The 22,373-nt window shown below is 44.1% G+C and overlaps 1 protein-coding gene across 1 annotated transcript; it reads right to left on the reverse strand.

Annotated features, from left to right (window-relative positions):
- Positions 1 to 16,917: 16,917 nt before the first annotated feature.
- Positions 16,918 to 21,245, reverse strand: LOC308320224 (uncharacterized protein; the record flags this gene model as incomplete). Its single annotated transcript, XM_080770542.1, has 6 exons — positions 16,918 to 17,031; positions 19,216 to 19,347; positions 19,460 to 19,601; positions 19,953 to 20,082; positions 20,708 to 20,823; positions 21,142 to 21,245. 6 exons carry the CDS (start codon positions 21,243 to 21,245, stop codon positions 16,951 to 16,953), a joined length of 705 nt encoding a protein of 234 aa, XP_080626668.1. The 3' UTR covers positions 16,918 to 16,950.
- Positions 21,246 to 22,373: the final 1,128 nt, after the last annotated feature.

The following is a 22,373-nucleotide window of genomic DNA, read 5'->3' on the forward strand; positions in this document are numbered from 1 at the left end:
CTACTCTCTTTTGATTTTCTTTCTCACTTTCTCAGCATTAGATACACATTCATTCTCAAGAATAATACGATGCGATACGGTACGATACAACTTTATTGTCAGCTTGCACTGAAATTAGTTTTGCGTCCATGACGTCACCGTCCGAGACACAGACAAGACATAGACGTACGTACATTACAAAATGGTAGACATTACAGGACAAAATAAATCACAGAAACAAAGACAGACTGATGTACAAATGAGTAGGTCTAGTTGGACTCCTAATGTGCCATAGTGTCATAGTAAATAAGTGTACCGGTAATACATATTCTGAAGAAAACATGATATTCAGTACTTGGGTCTTTATGGTTAAAATAAGAACATTATAATATTGTGTGTATATTGTAACATAAGAAAAATATAAAAATGACAGTTCAAAGAAAGCACGTGGTATCAATATTTTAATATTGGGACTGATTCTATGAGGAAATGTCAGTATTGAAGGTGTCGATATTTCGGTATAAATCTGCCCATCCCTAAGCAGTCTTTGTAGTCTTGTAGATTGGCTTGGATTGGATTTGGCTATTTGCACTACTTTATTTTTTTATTTTTTGTTAATGTAATTTCTTTGATTAGTTTGTTTTATGCATCGTTCCATGTAGGAACGACGCCCTGGGTAACCCAGCAGTCTGTCTCTTGCACGGCTAACAGCACAGAAATGCAGAAACAGTTAACTTTTAAAAACATTATTCAAATGAATATGCCCTGAGGCATTCATTAATCCCGGTGATCAAAAACCTCGTAGAGTAGGGAGGGAGGAGCGTAGATCTCCAGCAGGCCGGGGTTTGCTTCCCAGGGCCCACAAATCTTATATAAGTCAATCATAGCCAATCGAAATGGAATATTATGGAAAATCTGTCTCATACATGAACCAGAGCCATAGTTACCGAGTTACGATATTGAGGGGGGCAGAAAACAGCCTGGTTAAGGAAAGTTTATGCATGCACTAGGCCTATGTGTACTTTGTAAACTCTCAATTTCCATTTTCCAGCCGTGTGTGTTTGTGTGTGTGGTTAGGTTTTTTTCTTTAACAAAAAAAATCATCTGGGGAACCCCCGAGGGGTCACGACCCACATGTTGAGACCCCCTGACCTATACAATACCTAGACAGCGGTGCGTCAGGCATAAAAATGACAACTGCGTCAGCCAGAAGATAGTAATGACAACTGTGCTGCCCGTTTGCGATTTCTTGTGACGGGCGGAAAATATAGCTCGATGAGCTAAAAGACCTACCATGTCCATGCAGAATGGGAAGGGAATTACGGTATTATGTTTTTGTCACGTTGAATGGGGAAATGCATTTGTCTCATGATCAGCGAGGACTAGAAAGGGAACATAGAAAGACACTTGACAAACCTCAAATCATTTGACATGGCGTGTCCAGCATACTGAACTGAGGAAAAGAAAGGAGGAACTGAAATCTCAGACATATTATTATGTGTGCATAATAATATTCTAAATCTAGCATAAAACCTATTCAAATGTCAGTGGTGGCTGTCACGGACTGAGGATGGTAGAGCTCACCAGACTTGGGTTAACTTAACAGTTTATCTTGTGCCCAAAAAGGTTGCCCTATACCCTCCTGTATCTATTATTACATTTGAGAGAATTCCACGCCGACAATGCAAATGTATTTGGGCCCATGGAGCGCACAACTTTGTGCACCGGTTCAGGTGGCCAAGTCATACACCGTGACGTATGCACGTTCCGTTCACGTCTGTGGTTTGTGGCCGTGACCGTAATGCGTCACTGACTTCACCTCTGCGTTTCGGTTTCGCCCCTGCTTGGTGGATGTGCGACAACTGGCCAGTCACAGTGGGGCTTTCCGACAACTGCGGTATGAGCACGGAACACTCGCTCTCCCTGTAGTTTACCTACCTTTCTCTATCCTTGCAGAAAAAAAACACGGTCAGTGGCCAAAGACACATGGCGAGCGCCCACACCACCTGCCGCACGGACAAAACATGGTCAGTGGCCAAAGACACATCGCTGTCTTGACTTTGTTGAAAATGTTGAAAATTATATTCACGGAGAAATGACAACACGGACGTGTGGCGTTGTCCTAGTCTAGTGCAATAGCATACAATGACAATCATGTGTTAATTTGACTCAGCTGGCATTGCAGCAAATGATGATAAAAATATCGGTGAGATAGATGGGGAATAGAAGAATTGACTGCCCTCTTATTCTCTCTCTCTCTGCCTCATCTCCCTGTTTCTGGTGTCAGTGGCATTGTGAGGAGTTACAGGCCCTCTGGCCCTCTTGCACATGTCAGCCTTGGGCTTTACAGATTAATGAATGTTCCCCAGAGCTGTTGACTTTACCCTGACTAACAGGCGGCGCACGGACACCCTGACAGCCCATTTATAACTATATCAAAACAACGCCGAAGGCCTCGGTTCCATGTTGCCGCAAGGACACAGACTTCCTGGGATGTTTGGTGCTGTTGGGAAAGAGGAAATGTAGTTATGGGTCAGACAAACACGCAGAAGAGGCCGCGAACAAGGCCTTATAAATGGTTATATAATTGAGGTAATGCTGGTGCGGTGCTGTGTCAATCTGCACATGTGCGTACGGTATGTGAACACACATATGCACCACAGAAGACAAGGAGGTAGGAAGAAAGAAAGAAAGAAAGAAAGAAAGGGAGAAAGAGATAGAGAGAGAGAGAGAGAGAGAGAGAGAGAGAGAGAAAGTTGTTCTATATGCTTGCGAACATGCATAGAAGTGAGTCAAGGCTGTCTGACGCATGAGTTGAGTGCAAGTCCGTTGCTCTCCCCTTGTCCCCCATATATATGGGGACTATAGGTTGGTGGGTTAGGAGGGTGTGTAGAGCCCAGGATCACTTTAGATGATTGACACAGGGGTGAAAAATGGGTTACAAAATCGTGGGATAAAAAAATATATTAAAAAAAAAGGCTGTCTGACGATGTGGCTCAGATGGTGAATTAGCTGCTAGTGAATTAGCTGGTAGGAATGCAACGTTCAGTGGGAACTATAGGGGGTGTGGTGGTGGTGGAGCAGGAAGGGTCTCCTGCAGGCTGTTGGCTCCTCCCCACCACCGCCCTCCATGCTGAAACAATTAGGAGAATGAGGTGTCTTACATAGTTTTATTAAGAACACTCACCGCATTGACAAAAAAAAAAAACTCATACTCATTTTTATGAAGAAAACGCTGGCCCCTTCTATCCCTGGCCTGTGTTTTTATAGCTTTTCCTTCATACATGATGAGGGACAGAAGAATATGTACAATAATATAATATTGTACCCGACCGTTAGGGTCCATTTGGTTCCATTTGTACACTCTCAAAGTTACAGACCCATAAGGGTCCATTTGGTTCTTAACTATCATTTAGCCTCGGACCCCCTGGAACTCCCTCAAGGACCCACTTTGGGAACCACTGCTGTAGCCTATACCTGCATCACTGTGGTGTGCACTGCAGACACCTCGCCCCAGGAAGTCCTGAATGCAGCAGCTCTGGAGCAGCTGATAGTGTATCTTATCTGGGTTAGTTTGTGGTGGTGGTGGTGGGTGGGGGGGGGGGGGTCTCAAGAGTCTGTCTGAAGAACAGTTAGATATAGCTGCTTTAACTGGACCCTGCTTAATTAAACATGTCAAAAGGTCTATGGACCAGACAGACAGACAGACAGACAGACAGACAGACAGACAGACAGGTCAAATGATTGAACCCCATAGCATCCATATTCTGGGCATGTCGTAACAGGTCAACATGATGTCTCCGGGATGGAGATTTAGTCTAGCGTTGGCTGCTTTGAAATCCATATCTGTACCTCCATCAAATATGTCTCCGTGTTTGGTATGCAGGCATTTCTCTCCAGGATGTCCTGAATGCGGAAATGATAGTGTGTCTAAGTTATCTAAGTTAGTGGGTCGGTGGGGGGGGGGGGGGGGGGGGGTTGGGGAGGGGGGTTATCTGTGGACTGCAGGTCTTCAAGTGCCTCAGGTGACTTATCCTTAGATATATACCGGTAATTGCTTTTCACCTGTGTGAAGTGAGGGGCGCAAATATATTAAAGTCTAACTCATGTTGATTCTTCACCTCACCTATCCCGTAACCCCGGAGGGTCGTTGGGACACCACAGACGATCTGTTGACCAGCTCTCTCCATCCCTCTCTGTCCTCGGCAGCTCTCATTGCCTCACTGAGTTTCAAGTGTGTCCATTCTCCGATGTTATCTTCCCATCTTTTCTTTTGTCTCCCTCTTCTCCTGCCACCTTGTACGGTGCCTTGCAGGATGGTCTTTGGATCTGATGATGTGTCCGTAGTACCACCTCAGTTTACGCTTTCATCATGTGGGCCGATGGCTTGGCTGATCTTTTGCCGTATACTTCCTCGTTTATGACATGTTGGGTGTAGGAGATACCCATGAGTCTTCTGTAGCATCTCATCTCCATGCTCTGTATTCTCCTCTGTAGCTCAGCTGTAAGGGTCCAAGTTTCACAAGCATAAAGGAGGATTGACATGACAAGTGATCACAGTAGTCTCACCTTTGATGCCAGACTGATGTTTTTGTCTTTCCATATGGGCTTGTTGGTCATCATTTTTGTTTTTTCTGCATGGATTTCCATTCTATAGGCTCGGGAAGTGATGTCAAGCCTTTCCACTAGGCTGGCAAGTTATTTTTCTTCTCCAGCTAGCCCATCAATATCATCCGCAAAGCGGAGGTTGGTGATTGATTGGTCTGCCTCCTATACCGACAGATTAGGTGATGTAAAACAACCGGTGCCAACACGGTGCCAACACAAACATTAAATGCCATTAACAATAAAGAGACAATATGACGTAATGAGGGACAATATGACGTACATTTCCCTTCATTGTCAATGGCGTTTTTAAAACAAACATTGAACTAAAAACAAACATTAAACGTGTATATAGGAGGGGCTAGCGCCCCTCAAAAATAGCAACATCAAAATGTGGGTCATATTGGATCCAAACCTGACTTTTAAAGAGCACATCAAGAAGGTGACAAATATAAATAAATATGTTAAATTAATTCTGAAATTTTGTGATATAGGCCAGCCAAGTCTATGGACTTTTAATGTTTGTTAAGGGCAGTTATGATGTAATTCGTTTGCCAGCCAAGAGTAAGACTCTATATGAACTTTAATGTTTGTTTAGGGCAGTAAATGACAACGTAAGACGTCAACTGGCTGATATAAGTGCTGCGCCCCTCACTTCACACTTTTGACAACCGCTGCTGCTGAAACATATCTCCACTGCTCGCCACTTTAGGCCACTTTAAGACAGAACGTCCTCCTCATCATGAGAAGCCTACGATGGAATAGCCTCCCAGTCACTCTAACGAGAGCAAACCTTTAAAGTACGTTTAAAACACAACAAAGGGTCTCTGTGACTATATTTTTTAATCGTGGATTTGTCAAAATACTGTAGATGTATTGTATTGGTTAGGTATTAGATGTTATAGTATGTATTTAGGTTGTTAATTAGGCTTAAATTAGGTATTTTTACAGTTTATATGTAGTCTTTTCTGTTTTTGTCATGTTGTCTTATGTGGGACTACAGGTGGAATTGATTAATTTCTTGTGCATGTATTGAATGCTCATTAGCATGGACTGTAAAAATGGATAGATGAGTGTGTAACAGGTGCTGGATGGATGGGAAGATGTATAAATGGAAGGATTGATAGGGTGAGGTGGGAACCTACAGGTATAAGTGAGTAACACGACACTGACACTGGAATATTGGAAATATGTTGTCGTCTTGGCTAGATTTACTGTCAGGGCCCATGTCTGATGTCCCATGTTGATGACGGCGGCCATTTCCCACCTGATGTTATATGGGAATTCTGACAGCTCCAAAGCAAACTGAATAACTAAATGACTTAAGTGTAAGAAGTATACAGCTCATGGGAGTATTTGTATCCTCCAAAGAAAATGGTGCGATCTCCCACCATGCGTTCATGAGAACGAAATGGCGGTTGTCAACTCGGTGGTTTTCCTAACGCTGTTATAGTTGTAACTTTGCCTAAGATTGTAATCGGCTCAGCAGAGAAGAAGAGAAAGTCGTTCCAGGAAAGAAGGGGAAAGACCCGGTATGGACGTCACCTCCGTCTGCATTTCTCAGTCAAAATTAAAACCTATTAAGCAGAGCTTTCTATGATCAAGGGAATTGTAAAATAAAATGAGAAGTGGAAGTTATGGAGTAGCTACTTTCGAACATATGAAATGAAAACTATTATGTTGCATACCTAGTCTAGATGTTAATGACTCACCTGTAGGTTTTTGTTGAGAACACATGAAGTGCTCGTAAACATGACACTACGCATATCAAAACATGTTGCCATACTGTTAGCCACCGTGACCTTCAAAATGTCACCATCTCAGTAATTTACAGCATGTGGACTTTTTGCAGGGGTTATTTATTTTTCCTTACGATGACCGTCTTGAAACCTAAACGGAGTTCAAGCCTTGGCCTTGCCAAAAAAAACGTTAAAAATAACTTGGACCTCAGTCATGTAAACAATCATGCCCTTTGAATCTGCCCGATTTTCTCAGTATAGTTCAACTGATGCATGCCTGGGAAAGCTTGTGTGCGCGTGCGTGTGTGTGTGTGTGTGTGTGTGTGTGTGTGTGTGTGTGTGTGTGTGTGTGTGTGTGTGTGTGTGTGTGTGTGTGTGTGTGTGTGTGTGTGTGTGTGTGTGTGTGTGTGTGTGCGTGCGTGCGTGCGTGCGTGTGTGTGTGTGTGTGTGCGTGCACGTGTGTGTGTGTGTGTGTGTGTGTGTGTGCGTGTGCGAGTGTGTTTGTGTGGCTGGGTATGTAAAAGAAAGTGAGAGTGTTTGTCAGTGTGTGTCCAATTTGTGCATGCATGACCATGATCGAGTGTGACCACGCACAGGGTGTCACACACACACACACACACACACACACACACACACACACACACACACACACACACATGCACACTATATACAGTACACTATAACTTTCTGTACTTCAGTGCAGAACGACCAATCTTTCTCCCTCAACAAACAAACTTCAAGGGCCGTAAAGCCTCCACACACCAATGCGACTACTTGCAATCTATCTGAGAGAATTATGCAGTGCCTGTCTGGACTCTGGAGTGTGTCTGTGTCTGTGCAGTCTGTAGACGTTCTATGCTGGCCGGTCAAAGGCTGCGACTCCCTCGAGAGGCGGAGGAATGCTCAAGTGTTTCAATGTGTGTGTGTGTGTGTGTGTGTGTGTGTGTGTGTGTGTTGCTCCGCTCCAGAGTCCAGACGCATTCCCCTGACCGCCAACCACACACCATCCAACATCCCCCCCAACACACGCACACACACACACACACATACACACACACGTACGCACACACGCCTGCACACACACACACACGTGCACACACACACACGCTCGTGCGCACGGCCGCACGCACACACACACACGCACCCACACACGTACACACACACACACACACACACACACACACACACACACACACACACACACACACACACACACACACGCCTGCACACACACACACACACACACACACACACACACACACACACATGCCTGCACACACACACACACACACACACACACACACACCCACACAGACTCACCCTAGGCCAGAGAGCCACTTCTTCACCCTTGCTGGGCCAGCCAGACCTCCCAGAGAAGGCAGATGCGGAGCCTGAGAAAGGGCTAACCCACTGACAGAAACAGACAGAACCCCACCCACCACCTCCCTGGACCGCCGTTCCAGCTGTTCCAGCTGTTTCATACTCCATCCATCCAATATATGACATAGTGTTGCTCCACGCTGCATCACGGGTCGACACGTTATAGCTTAAACGTCGCTTGTTTCGCGCATCGCGGTTGTACTACGGGATATAAATAAGGCAGGGTCAATTCTTACATTCTCGGAACAAAGCATCGGGCAGGATTTAAATGTTTACCTATACTATAGCTCGTTACGTTTGCTTTGCCGTGTTACGTTTAGTTGAATTATATTTAAACCTGCAGAAAGGCCAAGGAAGATGCCTTTAAAACAAAGTTGTTTTACTATACATGTCATGTATCCAGGGAAACGTTTTCTGCCCATGATTGCATGCTCTCACATCTCCAACCTTTTCATTATCGCACCCACCTTTCTGCCACGGTTTCACCCATAGAGTTATATAAACCAGAGGGCCCCGCCCCCAGCTAGTATTCAGTTCGTTTGAAGCACCTGGAAGTCTGCCGGAAGTACCTCTGTGTGGGTCTCAACCTTAGAGTATATATTATTAATAGAGACGTCAACGGATTTCTCCTCCCATCCACTTGCATTAAGTTGCTCAAAAGCAATGATGTTATGCTACTGGACTCGAGCCTATCACCATGATGTTATGCTACTGGACTCGAGCCTATCACCATGATGTTATGCTACTGGAGTGCCGTGATTTTTGTACTTTTTCAGTATTGCATGTGTAGAGTTAACATTACTCTAATAGACCCCCAGGTGTGGTTATAATATTCAAATATGTCTTCCCTGTGTATTTTTGGTTTCTTCCTGAAAGCTGAAAGCCTTTGAGTCAAAAGGCCCAATCGAAATAACACCATTTTAGAGGCGTCATAACACTAACCCCTCCCACATTATCACAGCTGTGGGCGAGGCTTAAGTTCAGGTGGGAGGTGCTAAGGTGAAAACCAGGTATACTTAATGAACTGGTGGGTGTGGCCACATAAAAACGTAATTTTAACACTTTCTGTACACTGTTTTGAAAGAAATCTTCCTCCTAGTATAATCATAGTACCTGATGATCATGTTTTAGGGGGGGGGGATCACGGCACTTCATCTTTAATAGTGTCAAACTGAATCTGAATGTGCATGATGAACAGTGAAACCACAGTATCCGATTCAGACTCAGGCAATTCCATTCATCCCAAAGTGCATTCATTTGACATCACACCCAGTCTACTGCAGGCATGATAAAAGACAGATAATATTGTGTGCCGACACGCTGAGCCCGGTGCTGCAAATTGCGCACGAGTGCATTCTCCTACCGGTGGAACTGAATGAGTCCTGTGGTATGTTTCCTATAGTGTGTGACCCTGTGCTGTCTTTATAGAATGAATGGTGTGTGTCTGTGTGAATGAATTACCCAAGTGAATGGGGGCCAGTCATAGTGTCCGCATGCAGGCTGTGACTGACCGAGGGACAGTGGCTTCTGGGGGAAAGTGTGCGTGTGTGCGCGTGCACGAGTGTGACGCAGCAACGCTTCACATAAAGAACGCCCCGATAACAATCTGCAGAGGTGGCAAGGGCCGGCGCGGTAACCTGCTGACCCTGCAACAACACTAAGAGAAGGCCGGCCGTGGAACTGTGTCCTCCCAAAGCTCCCCGGCTCCACAGAGAAGCTCCCTGGCTCCACAGAGAAGCCCGCCGAACTAAGGGCTAAAAACACAGCCCTTCACATCTCATTAGACACGACGCCCGGGACAGCTGACCGAGGGTCAAAACATAATACCTCATCATCGACGGGCCAGAGTTCATGTCGCTCCGCCGTCCTCTCTCTCAGAACGACATTTATTGTTTGTGGTACAGTAACTACACAGACTTTCTCTGTTTTATAGAAAGAACCTCCAGATGTTTTACTTGAGCAGGACGTTGTTCGGTTCAGCTTCATTTCACTCGGTAATGTTGTAACTGTTTTCCAGGTATAGTCACGGGTCTAAAACAACACGAGGCAAAATAAAATAATTCATATTGTTTTTTTGTTTTGTTTTTTTGGAATGAAGTTGAAGTTGGAAAGGAAAGGGGAAACACATGGCAATTAATCCAATATGGGTTTGTTCGATAACCGCAGATTAAAGCTAAGCCTTCCTGAAGTCATGAAACGCAATTCAGTGGAGCTATCCAATAAACACAAATAAAGGCTCATAGCTGACAATGGGCTGACAAAACAGGCCCGTGTGTTTCAATGAAGCAGCTTTCCACATCCACCTCCTTTTATACAATAGGTTCACACGCAGGCGTGCACGCACACGGGCACGCGCACATGACACGTACACACACACGCACGCGTGTGCGCACACTCATTTTAGACCCCAGCCCCTCAGTGCCGCCCACAGTCCCCATCGATGTTTATTAGTTCTATGAGTGTGAAACAGGATGCAAAGGTTCACATTGTTGAAACCACAGCCGCCCTCTATACGCCACCCAGCATGCCCACATGTGTCCCCTTGTTGTCTCTGACCATGTGCTGCTCTCGGGGTACAGACCAGGTGTTTGGGAGGGGGGGGGGTGAAGCCAACATGCTTCACTGACGGTTGAGAAAGGCTTGGCTGTGAGCGTCGTACCGGACTGTTTATTGACCAAAGGTGAGAGGAACGAAGGAGAAGAGAGAGACGGAGGAGGTGGACGAGGGTTACTTCAGGGGAATGCCGTGTGAAAATAAACGGAGAGAGGGCCGCGGCGCGTAGAGACAGCGGGCCCCGACAATGTAGCGGCTGAGAGCCAGGTCTGCTCGTCAGTCAGGGCTCGTGTATTCTCCTCGTGTAAACACGCAGGTCTTTTTAGTCTGAGATCATCCTTTTTCCAGGAGGTTTTTTGTCCTTTGTGTTGTTGACCGCAGTGGCTCAGGGGTAGAGAGAGCGGCCGCTTGGGTATAACCGGAAGGTTTCCGGTTCGATTCCCGGGCTCCTCCAGACTCCAGAGTTTAGTGTCGAAGTGTCCTTCAGCAAGACTGAACCCCTCATTGCTCCTGACGACGTGCGGGTTGGTGCCTGCATGGGGGAGTGCACGCCGCCATCGGTGTGTGAATGTGTGTGTGAACGTAATGCGCACATCTACGCACATCTACTGTACACATCTACATTGGATAAAAGCACACAAAAGAACACCTGGCACGCACGCACACACACACACACACACACACACACACACACACACACACTGGCTGTGGTGCACTCCTGCACACTGTATACTTGCACAAATGCATACAGTACATAGATTCATACACACTCTATATTACACTTGGCCTATAGTCTCTCAAGACAGACTGTTGACTCCAAAGGAAAAAGAGGCCGCTGTTTTTCCTTTATTTTGTGACGATGGGTTCTCAGATTGCACTTGGACCGGGTACCTAATTCTGTACCCTGGCCTGGCCTTGACCCTGGCCTGCTCCTCTGCACTGCATCCCCCAGAGTCCTAAACAAAACAGACCAAACCAGCACAGGACCATTACCATCCAAACCTAACAAGCCATTACCGGCTACATGAAACCACTTGCAATATGCACATTATTGGCACAGAGTTATGATTTGAAGATAACGCAGGTTCTATTATATTATCTAGAACGTGTTACAGAATGTGAGTTCTGGCGAAGGACTGGGAGCCCGAGTGTCTTTATCTCACAAACGGGCATGAGTTTGTGTTTTCCCTCGCTTGTTTCATATTTCAACCTGCCACGCCGTGACGCTCCGCAGGCTCGTTTTGGTCGCACACCTCATCAACCGAGTATTTCCTTAATCAAAAGTTGTCGGGTATAGGATTTCATAACGGCGCTTTATATCAACAGAGAAAATAATGAAAATGTGTCTTTCCAGCGAGGACTTGCTGAACCCAATGCTGTCGGTGCCTCTTTGACCCCAATGGATTGTTTTCCATGGACGGCGACCAAAAGATGTGATCTCTCAGCAGACCCGACGGCCATCGGCGAGGCGCTCACTCCGCTCACGCATTGCATTCTTTGCATGGCCTTGGAAAGTTCCTTCTACAAAAATAGCTCTTCTGGATATGTTTGGCAGGGAAAAGAAGGCTGCTTGAATATGAATATAGGCCATTATTATATTATTAACGTTGTTGAAACGTTTTGAAAACATTACGTTGAGGACGGCGCAGCCTCGGAAATGAGCATTTGTGATTATAGGACTTGATCCATCATGTCAGATAACCTGATGAGTTAATGGAAAACTTTGTCTAATTTGTCCTTATGGAGTAACTGGGCCAATGTCGGAGATAAGATTCAAAGATTTGTTGGCGCTTAGCATATCGGAATACATGCAGCCAAATGCACAAAACGGACACAGTGGCTACACACCTACAGTACGAGATCCCCATGCTTGCACTGAAGATCTTATTTTTTCACCCAAATACACATCACTATGCTTTTTTTGTGTGCATTTTTTGTGTGCCTTCCTTTTATCTTTAAAGAGACTGACAGTTCTCTCACATTAAGAAGGTGACTGAAAGGTTTAGGCAGTTTCAGTAAACTCTACACATAATGTACAGCATACAAACATTCTAATTTCAACGACCTACCGTTTGATATGCATTAGGCCACAGACCCCCATTTTATACAGTACCTGTGTTGTTGTTGTTATATCGATAAGACCCCAATCTACACTGTACATGTACATGCCATGATGCCAGTGTTCATTTAACTCTGAGTGTGTACAAATGGAACACATGGACCCATAAGGAATTCCCTGGAATCCCCTCAAGGATACCTGCAGGGGGTCCCCGGACCCTCACGTTGAGAGCTAGTCCTGTACAGGAGAGTATAGCTCTTTCCGAGACACTGGAACCTCCTCATCTGGCAACTAGTAACAAACATGTTTGAAGTCACGTCTTAGATCACCCTAATGTTGACGGAAATGGAAATGAAGTGCCTGAACTTTTTATTTATTTATTTATTATTATTTACCCAGGGAAGTAGCTGAGCACAGGTGCTCATTTTCAGCAACGCCCTGCACATAGAAACACACACACACACGAGAGCGCACACACAAACACATTAAAACCTGGGAGCTGACAAGTACAACCACAGTCTTATACTGTTGGCCACTAAGCAGCTCCAGGGGGAGCAGTTGGGGGTTCAGTGCCTTGCTCAAGGGCACTTCAGGTTGGGTTGGGTGAGTGATGACAATCACTTCCCCACCCAGATTTTTCCTGCCCGTCCGGGGAATCGAACCGGCAACCTTTCGGCAACAAGGGCGCTCCTCCAACCCTTAGGCCACCGCTGCCCCATAATTGTGTGTGTGTGTGTGCGAGCGTGCGACGTGCGTGCGTACAACATGAGCTGGGATATGACTAATTAACAAGAAAAGCAAGCAATGTGTACATGTAACAAACATGTTTCAGAGTTTAACTGCTAGGCCTAATGTGATTTATTACATCCAACACGTTCCATAGCCTTTAAAAACGAGGTGACCCACTTGAGGGCCGACACACGCATGCGTCACATTGATTGTACACGGCCCGGGTTTCCTCTCGGCTCATATAATGATTGTATGGAGGAAGAGAGAGGCAGGTCTAGATGGAAGATTAGCCGTGGATTCAAACAGGAGGCTAATTGTATCCTGTATCTATGGCACATGTGTGTACACGCCGGTCAGCCCGTGTGTTGTGAAAGGGCCGTGTGTCTGGGCGTCTCGCTGACTTAATGACACTACTTACTGGGCCCTAATTCATACTCCCGCTCCTAGTGCTCGTTTTTGAAAAAATAACACGCACGGAAATCCCCCCCAACAGAAAATGAGTTGTGTCAGTCACAGAGTGGAGGTGGGTGACTTTGGGGGTCCATGTTTGAGCTCCTTTGATCCTTTGATTATATAGGCCCAAAGAGAATCCTGTTTATCCCTTTTATGGGATCAGCGTAATTCAGTTTGATTTCAGAGCAGCCAGGAACGCAGGCAAACTAAGTAACACGTGTTAAAGCGGGTTAATTTCAGACGCCGCTCTGGAAGGAGCATTTAAGGGCTATAAAAAAAGGTAAACGTACGGGAAAAGGAGTGGTTTAGAGAGAGCCTCACAGGGGAAGAGAGCGGGAAGGGAGGGGAGGGCGCCGGAGAGCAAAACAGGACAGGGCAGAATCACACACACATCTTTTCCACTCTGTTTTATTTGAGCCCGTTCCATCTCACAGGAAATACCCTCCACTGTTTTCCATGAGACGGCTTCATCTTCTGCGGTGAAAGTCATGCCAGACTATTAATAATGTCTAAATGTCAGAACAGGACATGGTCGGGGCGATCTGTCACGTGACTGACCGACCGTTACCACGGAAACATTCCCCGATATTCCCTTTCTCGGTCAACTGACCTGAGGGCAGGAACTCGTGTGAAATATAGGGTATTGGTAAGCATGTGCATATTATGACTCAGAGAGCCTTTTGTGCACAAAACCACAGGCATCTGATATACATACTGTTGTACCGGCACGAGGTACAGTGTGGCACACAGACTCATAATATCAGCGCTAACACAACCATCGATGCAGTCTCAGTGAGAAGACTACAGTACTGTGAGTGGAAAATCGAGTGGCAGAGTGAGTTCAATGTCGTTTAGTGGACTTTTCTGGTTAGATGTATATGGGCTGTCAAGGCCAGAAAGTAGATTTTTTGCCACTCAGTAATCGTTCCCGCATAACTTTCCGCCGGGTATGATGATGATCTCACGTCGTGCATACTGACACATTCTGAATATTGACACATGATGGCTGGGTAGTACGCGTGTGACATCATCATCGTGCCCAGAAGTTATGCGGGAACGCCTATACAGAGTGGCAAAAAAACTACTTTCTGGTCTTGACAGCCCATAAACAGAAAGGTCCTATCTGATTGCATTAAACAACGTTAAACGATATTAACCCATTTTGCGGCGGGAACCCCTTTTGGTGTCGGCATTAAGTTGTGCTTTAGCTATTGAGAAATAGCAGATCTACAAGCTCATAGCGTGCCACCGAGTGGCGCGCTACGAGCTTGTAGGTCTGCTATTTTTGAAAAATCGAAGAATGACTGACATAGAAACATAGCTTTTTCAGAAAACTGTCAGGATGTAGAAGACATTTTTAGAATCTGATCTCAGGTCAAATGTTAAACAATATTAAACTCACTTTGCCACTCACTCGATGTATGCGGAGTGCGGACTATGCGCCCACCCTCTATTGTGACATGTGACAATCTGTGTCAATGCACCTTGTTTATTTAGAACGACCACCTGTATGAATGAGACCATATTATAGGATGTGAGCAGAGGGGTTTTGCTGGTCACTGAAGGAGCAAATGGGCTCCATGCATCATCGAGACAATCAAAGCCGGACCATGGGAAACATAACGCTGGGCCGCATGCGGCCGGCTGAATGACCTCCTATCGTTTTGTTGTCCCCTTGCTGTGTGTTGGTTCAGTATAGTGGAGGAAGCTCTAAATCCCAGTTAATCTGCCACTGCACTGCACTGGGAGAGCTGGGCGCTCACACAGCTATGCATGCTATCTCTTCAGTCATCAGTGTTGTACTGGTCTGTACGCCGGCAGCCCCGCACAGAACCAACAACATCCTGTTTATGCTGGGGGAGGGACAGAGAGAGACGGAGACTATAGCTAGTGAGGTCATTATGACCAAAAAGGCAGATTCACAAAAGAATGTGGAACTAAAAAAGCATTGTAATGAAGGCATGCAGCAGAGTGCAGACATGTATTTGTTTATCAATCATTTTGTGAAAACTGCATTGTTTCTTTCCGTGTCTTTGAAGTTCGCAGAGGCAGGATAGCTAAGTTGAGACAGAGTGAACAAAGTGAAATGAAGCTTGCTGAAAATTAGCCTATGTACTGCACTGCTCAGCAAGCAATTTCCTGGGTCAGCCCTATGTCACCTCAGCCTTATGTTCCCTCAGCCCTATGTTCCCTCATTGTAGGGTTCGAATTGAAGTTGGGGTTAGGATTAGGGGTTGGGGTTAGGTTTATGTTTGAGGTTGAGGGAACCTATAGGGCTGAGGGAACACCATACCAGTACATTAAGCATATGTTCCCCAAATTCCTTCTTCATCTAGGGACAGGGAGTATTTCTTACAAGGAAATGCTGATTTGATACTGTACGTACATTGTCTGTTGCAAACATGGTTGCAAACTCAACTCAGTGTTGTTCATTTTAAGTTCTTTGTTCACATGCTTTACATACTGTGGTGTTGTCACTGCACTCAATCATTGGATCCTACTGCATTTTACATACTCAGTACAGCAGCGCCCCCTTGTGGAATGGTGTGACAACCTACAGCAGTGGATTCTCTCTCTTGCTAAATTCAAGACAAAGTGGAGGCAATAAAGTGGGAAAATAATATGTGGAACTCTAGTAGTGTAGAGGAAACGAATAGGGTCAGGCAAAACAATAAAAGTTTAGAGCCAATGAAACCTTCATACCAGCCCTTCAACATCATAAAAAGGATCTGGAAGTTGGAAAAGAATAAACACTCCCCATGCTCGAGGTATTTTAATACGATTTGGGAGAATATCCATCATATGTGCAGTTCCCTCTGTGGTCTCACATTTACAGTGGAATGTTACTCTCGCAGTGACAGATCTGCGGTTCTGCGTGCATGGTTCCGGGGTTTTTCTGTTTGTTTTGTGAGGCGAGTTTTGAATCAGTCACAACCACAGAGCTGTGACTGTACAAACACAGAGTGTTGACATGACACCCTGACGGATACCACCGCATGTACCATCCTAAAGATAAAGCTGTTTGTAGTGACAGGTGGGCCTTATGTAAACTTGTAGTCCAGACTGTACTGTAGGCCTACATGTGCTCTACGTATACGTTACTGTATTTCTTTTCCTCTTCTGAGTGGATTCAGCTGTGACAACTTAAGTCAACATATTGGTTAGAATTCTTTACCACACATATTAACGGGACAATACAACATATCAGTTGTGTTTATATATATATATATTTTATATGCACATTGTCAGTGAGCTTGTGTAGATCTGCTATTTTCAAAGGATTTATTACACATTTGAAAACTTTAATTGCACAATTAGTATTTTACTTTTGGTACTTTAAGTACATTTTGAAGCCATTACCTTTTGTACTTTTACTGAAGTAAAAGTTGAATTCTGTGACCTTTACTTGTAACAGAGCAGGCTCATTTCTATACTATTGATACGTTTAGTAGTTTAAGTAAAAACTTTGAGTACTTTTTCCACCACTGCTGTGTTGTTGTGGTGAGTCCCCTCCTGATACACACATGATGTGTTCTGTGAATACATGATACAGAACAGAACACAAAGTATCAGGACCACCTGACAAGTTCTAATGACACCAAAGGGCCAGTGTTGAGAAAGTCACTTTCAAAGTAAAGAAGGAATTAATGTCTATAATATAGACATGAATTATATGTCCACTGCATTTACATGGCAATATATTATTTAATTTGATGACGTATTTAGGACAGCCCGGTTTGTTTCTAGAGCCTGGAGTAGAAGACAATCCCAGCTCTTCAAGTAGGTACATGTGTCTCCTGTCACAGGCCTAATGGTGTATTCTATGTTATGGTATTTTATTTTATGTTGTATATTATGTAATCTGCCTCGTAAGGATCTGGAGTGTCAGTTTGGTATTCACTTGATCATTGTTTGCAAACCGTCGTGTCGGTTTATTGTAATTGTTTATGTAAACTGTAAAAAGTGTCCTGTAAGTCCATATGGGCTGGGCTTCTTCGGAAACATGCACACTTAAATAAAGAATCAATCAATCAATCATCATATATGCAAATGTGAACAAATTACTATTCAACTTTTAAAAAAACCACGGTCAACAAAAACAAAATATTTGTCTTCAGTGCTATACTACCTGATTCAATTGTTGCTCATTTAAATATAATTGGTATTTCATAGAGACATTAGTCATTTCCCAGTTGTACAATGTGGCAGAGTAGCCTACATTACTGTTTCCCAAACAGTGGGTCGGGCCCATGTTTGGGTCACGGACGATTTCTTTTATGGCTCGCAATTTATTATTAATTAATTATTAATTATTAATTGTTAACTAATTTATTTATTTATTCCAAAACATTTTCAACATTTTCAACTAGGCTACAAAAAATAATATCTAAATCTTCAAAAGAGTTTCATACAAATTATAATGAAAAAAAGAAATCAAAGAGATTCCATTAATAAACATTCTTGTGTTTTAAGAATTAGTGTAAATCTGCTATTTTCAGTCCCAGGGAGACATCACATTTATTTTGTGGGTCTAAGTTTGGGAACCACTGGCCTACATTACTATCTATTCTGTACCATTGTACTCATCGCATGCAGTTATAACGTCACCTTCTTAAAATAATGGCCTAAATCATTTTTTGAGGATCTTTTTCAGTTCCTCATGACACGTACTGTCCACCTCTGGTAACATCGCAAAAGTCCTCAGAGTAAAATGTCCCATCTCAAGAGTGTAATTTAGGCCAAAATTCAGGTTTCATTCAATTTAATTCAATTTAATCCTCTTATACATAACTGACAGAAAGTGTTATTTTTATGTTCATATTCATAAATTGTTATAAACATTTTTGGTGAAATTAAGAAATGTCATATAGTTTTGTTTTGGAATTACATTTTTCCTGAAAGACCTACTTAGGCCATTAGTTTAAGAAGGTGACAATAATATTATAGCTACACTGTGGTAATGGGAATGTAATGCATATGGTAATCCCAGGTGTCATTAAGACAATACTATGTTTTTAATAGACGTTAGACTAATAAGCATGCAGGGGTCGCCCCATAACTCTGGCAGTGTACAAAATGGAACAACATTGACCCATATGGGTCAGTAGTTTTCAACCAGTGGTCCGGCCGGGGACCACCAGTGATCCTTGAGGAGGTTCCAGGTGGCCCCCAGCCAAATGTTGGAGAGTTGGTAACCAAATGGACCCTTATATAGATCTTTAACTCTTGAGAGCGTACAATTTTACGCTCTCGAGTTACATTATTGTTAAACATCTGCATTAATTAATTTGCAAGCAGTCTGAACAATTAGAGAATGTAGAATAATTGTTATTTTTGATAAACGTTTGCCTGTTAGTATCTCTTCTATGGTACCAACATCAACACTGCATGGAATCGTGGACACAATCTTATCCAAGGACAACTAAATATTCAAAGTCTTGGCTAAATCTCGTCAAATGCTGGTCTGTGGCCTTAATGAGAAAAGGCAAGGGTAATTGAAAACCACTGATAAGAGTCATTTGATTCCATTCGTTTTTTTCCCCCCAAAAAAATGTCCACCACAATCCAGCATGGCATATGACCCCTCATAATATCAGCATGCGTTTTCATTGGGAGATGTACAGTGGGCTATACTGTACAAGTACACACACATGTTGGTGACCACACATGCTGATGATGCATATTATATAGGACGGATCACACTGTCCTGTGACTTACGAATGACATGTCACAGAGTGACACGTCCTTGTGACTGCACCGCAGTTGCCATGGCGACTCCAAGACGGAGATCTGCAGGGCCAGATCGGGGGGATCAGGGGAGAGGACCACCATTGGCCCAGCTGGCTCATGCTTCACAGAGAGAGAGAGAGAGAGAACATCCAACAATACGTAAGATAAATAGAAACGCCTCAAAGTCAAAGATGACGAGAGAAAGAAAGCCACACACGTTGCACACACTCACAGCAGCACCGAACAACGTCCCATTTCTCCTGCCGTTCTTGTCCTTGCAGCGCTTGTTCTGGAACCAGACTCTGATGACCCGCGGGCTGAGGCCTGTCACCAGGCCCAGGCGCTGCTTGGCTGCAGGGTCCGGGCGGGGGGTCCTGGAGTTATAGGGTTGTCACAATTATTTACTGTACATAGATAGGCCTAATAACCTTTTTTGAGGGGGGCTAGCCCTTCCCTTTTCATTCTTGCTGATACTTTAGTACAAAGTACACATTTTATAAAAAGAAATGACAGTAAATGTCTTGGTATATTTCAGTTATTTATCATATCGGCCCTGTGCATTGTTTTCATCACGAAGCCTAAAAGGCAAACAGAAATGTAATTTCTATTCATAAGGTTCCAATTTCCAATGGCCAAGAACACAATTAAATCATTAATTGCAGTTATTTGAGTGACAAGTCATTGTCAACTTCAACGTGTCAATCGTGACAGTCATGCAGCGCTACCTGGAGTAGCAGGTGATCAGCGCTCTCAGCTGGGACTCGGTGAGAACGGTACGAGCTGGAATCACTCTCCCGTAGCTTTGGACAGACCACAGGCCCCTTCTGCGTCGTCTGTGCCTCATTTTGAAACTGTCTATGAAATGACAAAGATAATGTGTGTGTGTGTGTGTGTGTGTGTGTGTGTGTGTGTGTGTGTGACATTATGCAAAGTAGCAGTTATTCAGTTTGCTTTGGAGCAGTCAGAATTCCCACATAACATCAGGTGGGCAGCCATCAACAACGGAACAGAAATTACAGCAAACCCACTAAATAATTGTTGGATTGGATGATTGGATTGTTACGAGGCATCGTGTTTTAAGTAAAACTATCTCTTCGAGCCACACTGTGAGGACAATAAAGGCACATGACATGGATGCTGTCAGCCAAGTACATATTTCTGTGTGTCTGTCTGTCACTCTGGTTGGTGTAACTCTGAAGTGTGTGTATGTGTATGTGTATGTGTTTGTGTTTGTGTGTGTGCGTGCGTGCGTGCATGCGTGCGTGTAGTGAAATGGGAATAGTGAATGTCCCATTTCACTAGTTCAGTATGTCTAAGAGGGCTGTATAGTCTGCATTTTGTAATAAATAAATAATAGTGAAGTAAAAGCAAATGATTTGCCTCTGAGAGGTAAGGGAGTCATTTTAAGTAAGTATTCAAAATTGGAAATACCCCAATAAAGTTAAAAAAAAGAAGGTAATTTTTTTTGCAATGTAATTACTTTCCACCACTGTCCAGGTGTTCTTACTTTGTGTTTTCTGCAGTACGTTGTTTTCTTTTTGACTCTGTTGCTGTGGAGTTGTGTGCCGGCCTGCTGCTTGTGGGCCCTGCATCACGCTGATTGGTGCAGCATTATTGTTTTATTTCACAACACAACATGCAAATACACAGGACCACAAAGAGAGAGAGAGAGAGAGAGAGAGAGAGAGAGAGAGAAAGAGAGAGAGAGAGAGAGAGAGAGAGAGGGATGTAAGTATGTATGTACAACTAAACTAAGTATTTTCACAAAATAAAACCGAAACTAGAAACCTGCACTTTAAAAACGAATCAAAACTAAAATGAAATGGAAAACAAACATTGAAAATAAAACAAGGATACAAACAAATGAAAAAGGTGGCACCTATAACTATAAACAGTATGCCTCAGTACGTATACCTGAAAGAAGTGCTAGAGCCCTGTGCCATTGGAATGTGCCATTGGTCACAGTCCACCGGACCTCCTGGGTACCCACGCTCGTCACTCCCCACATGTTGAACCATGGATTCTCCATAGGGGCCTCCACAGCCAACAGAGGGCCATGTTGTGCCCTGTAGACCAAAGACTTCACTGCACTCTAAGACCACTGGAATTACAGGAAATGTACAATTCACTGGATGGCTTTGCATTATTTTTTTTACCTAACTGTTTATCCCATGATTTTGTAACCAATTTGTTCACCAATTGAGTGTCAATATTATCGAATGTAATCCTGCGGGCTCCAGGTTGGCTCCCTCCGCCAACCTGGGGAGAGCAATGGACTGTCCTCATACTTCCTTCTATTAGGGCATTCACTTCTAGTCATTTTTACTAGTTGACTAGTTGCCTAGTCGACTTAACTACAGTACCTATTATGTAAAAAATAAAGTACATTAAAAACTGTACATTGGTGACTATACCTATGAGGCCTATACAAAACGATCAACTAGTCAACTAGTTCCAACAAGGTCGACTAGTGGATTTACTAGTTGACTAGTTGAATAGTCGACTAGTTGCTTAAAGCCCTACCTTCTATGCATGAGGAGTCCAAGCCGCTTCTTTTCACCTGACAGGGGGGAGTTAACCATGCGGTTGGACGTAGCACGTGGAAGGAACACGTCATTCCAACAGTTACATTTCCTCTCCATCAGGTGCCCCGGCTGGCCAGGGGGAGGCACTTTAGAGGGCTTTGCTTTTTCTTTTAATAGTGATGTAGTCTATGTCTTTGCCTCGCGCTACATCTCTAGGGTATATATTTTTTTTTTATATATATAAAAGCTGTTTACAAGTACTGTAGCGTGACACTCTCATAGTGTATAGAGAGTTACATTTGTACATTCTCAGAGTTAAGAGTTAATCTTCAAATCAGGGGAGAAAAAAAACATGCTCCTACTTACAGGTGCTCGGAAAATGTTGGCCCAGCATGATGGCCGTCCGCCGTGGTCTTCTGCTGTGGTCTTCTGAGACAAAATCAGCTGTTGCCAATGAGTCGGAGGATCTTCGTCTTCCAGTGGGGGCTGTCCTTTATCGCTGGTTCATCAGTGCACATTGTGCAGCAGATTGCGCGCACGAGGAACACTGAGGATGAACCTCCTGTTTTTATACGCGCACATGGAGCCCCACCCCTTTGGTCATCAATGTGATTGTGAAGT

This window comes from Protomyctophum bolini, assembly GCF_963924005.1.
Source record: "Protomyctophum bolini genome assembly, chromosome: 8".
NCBI classification, from domain to species: Eukaryota; Metazoa; Chordata; class Actinopteri; order Myctophiformes; family Myctophidae; genus Protomyctophum; species Protomyctophum bolini.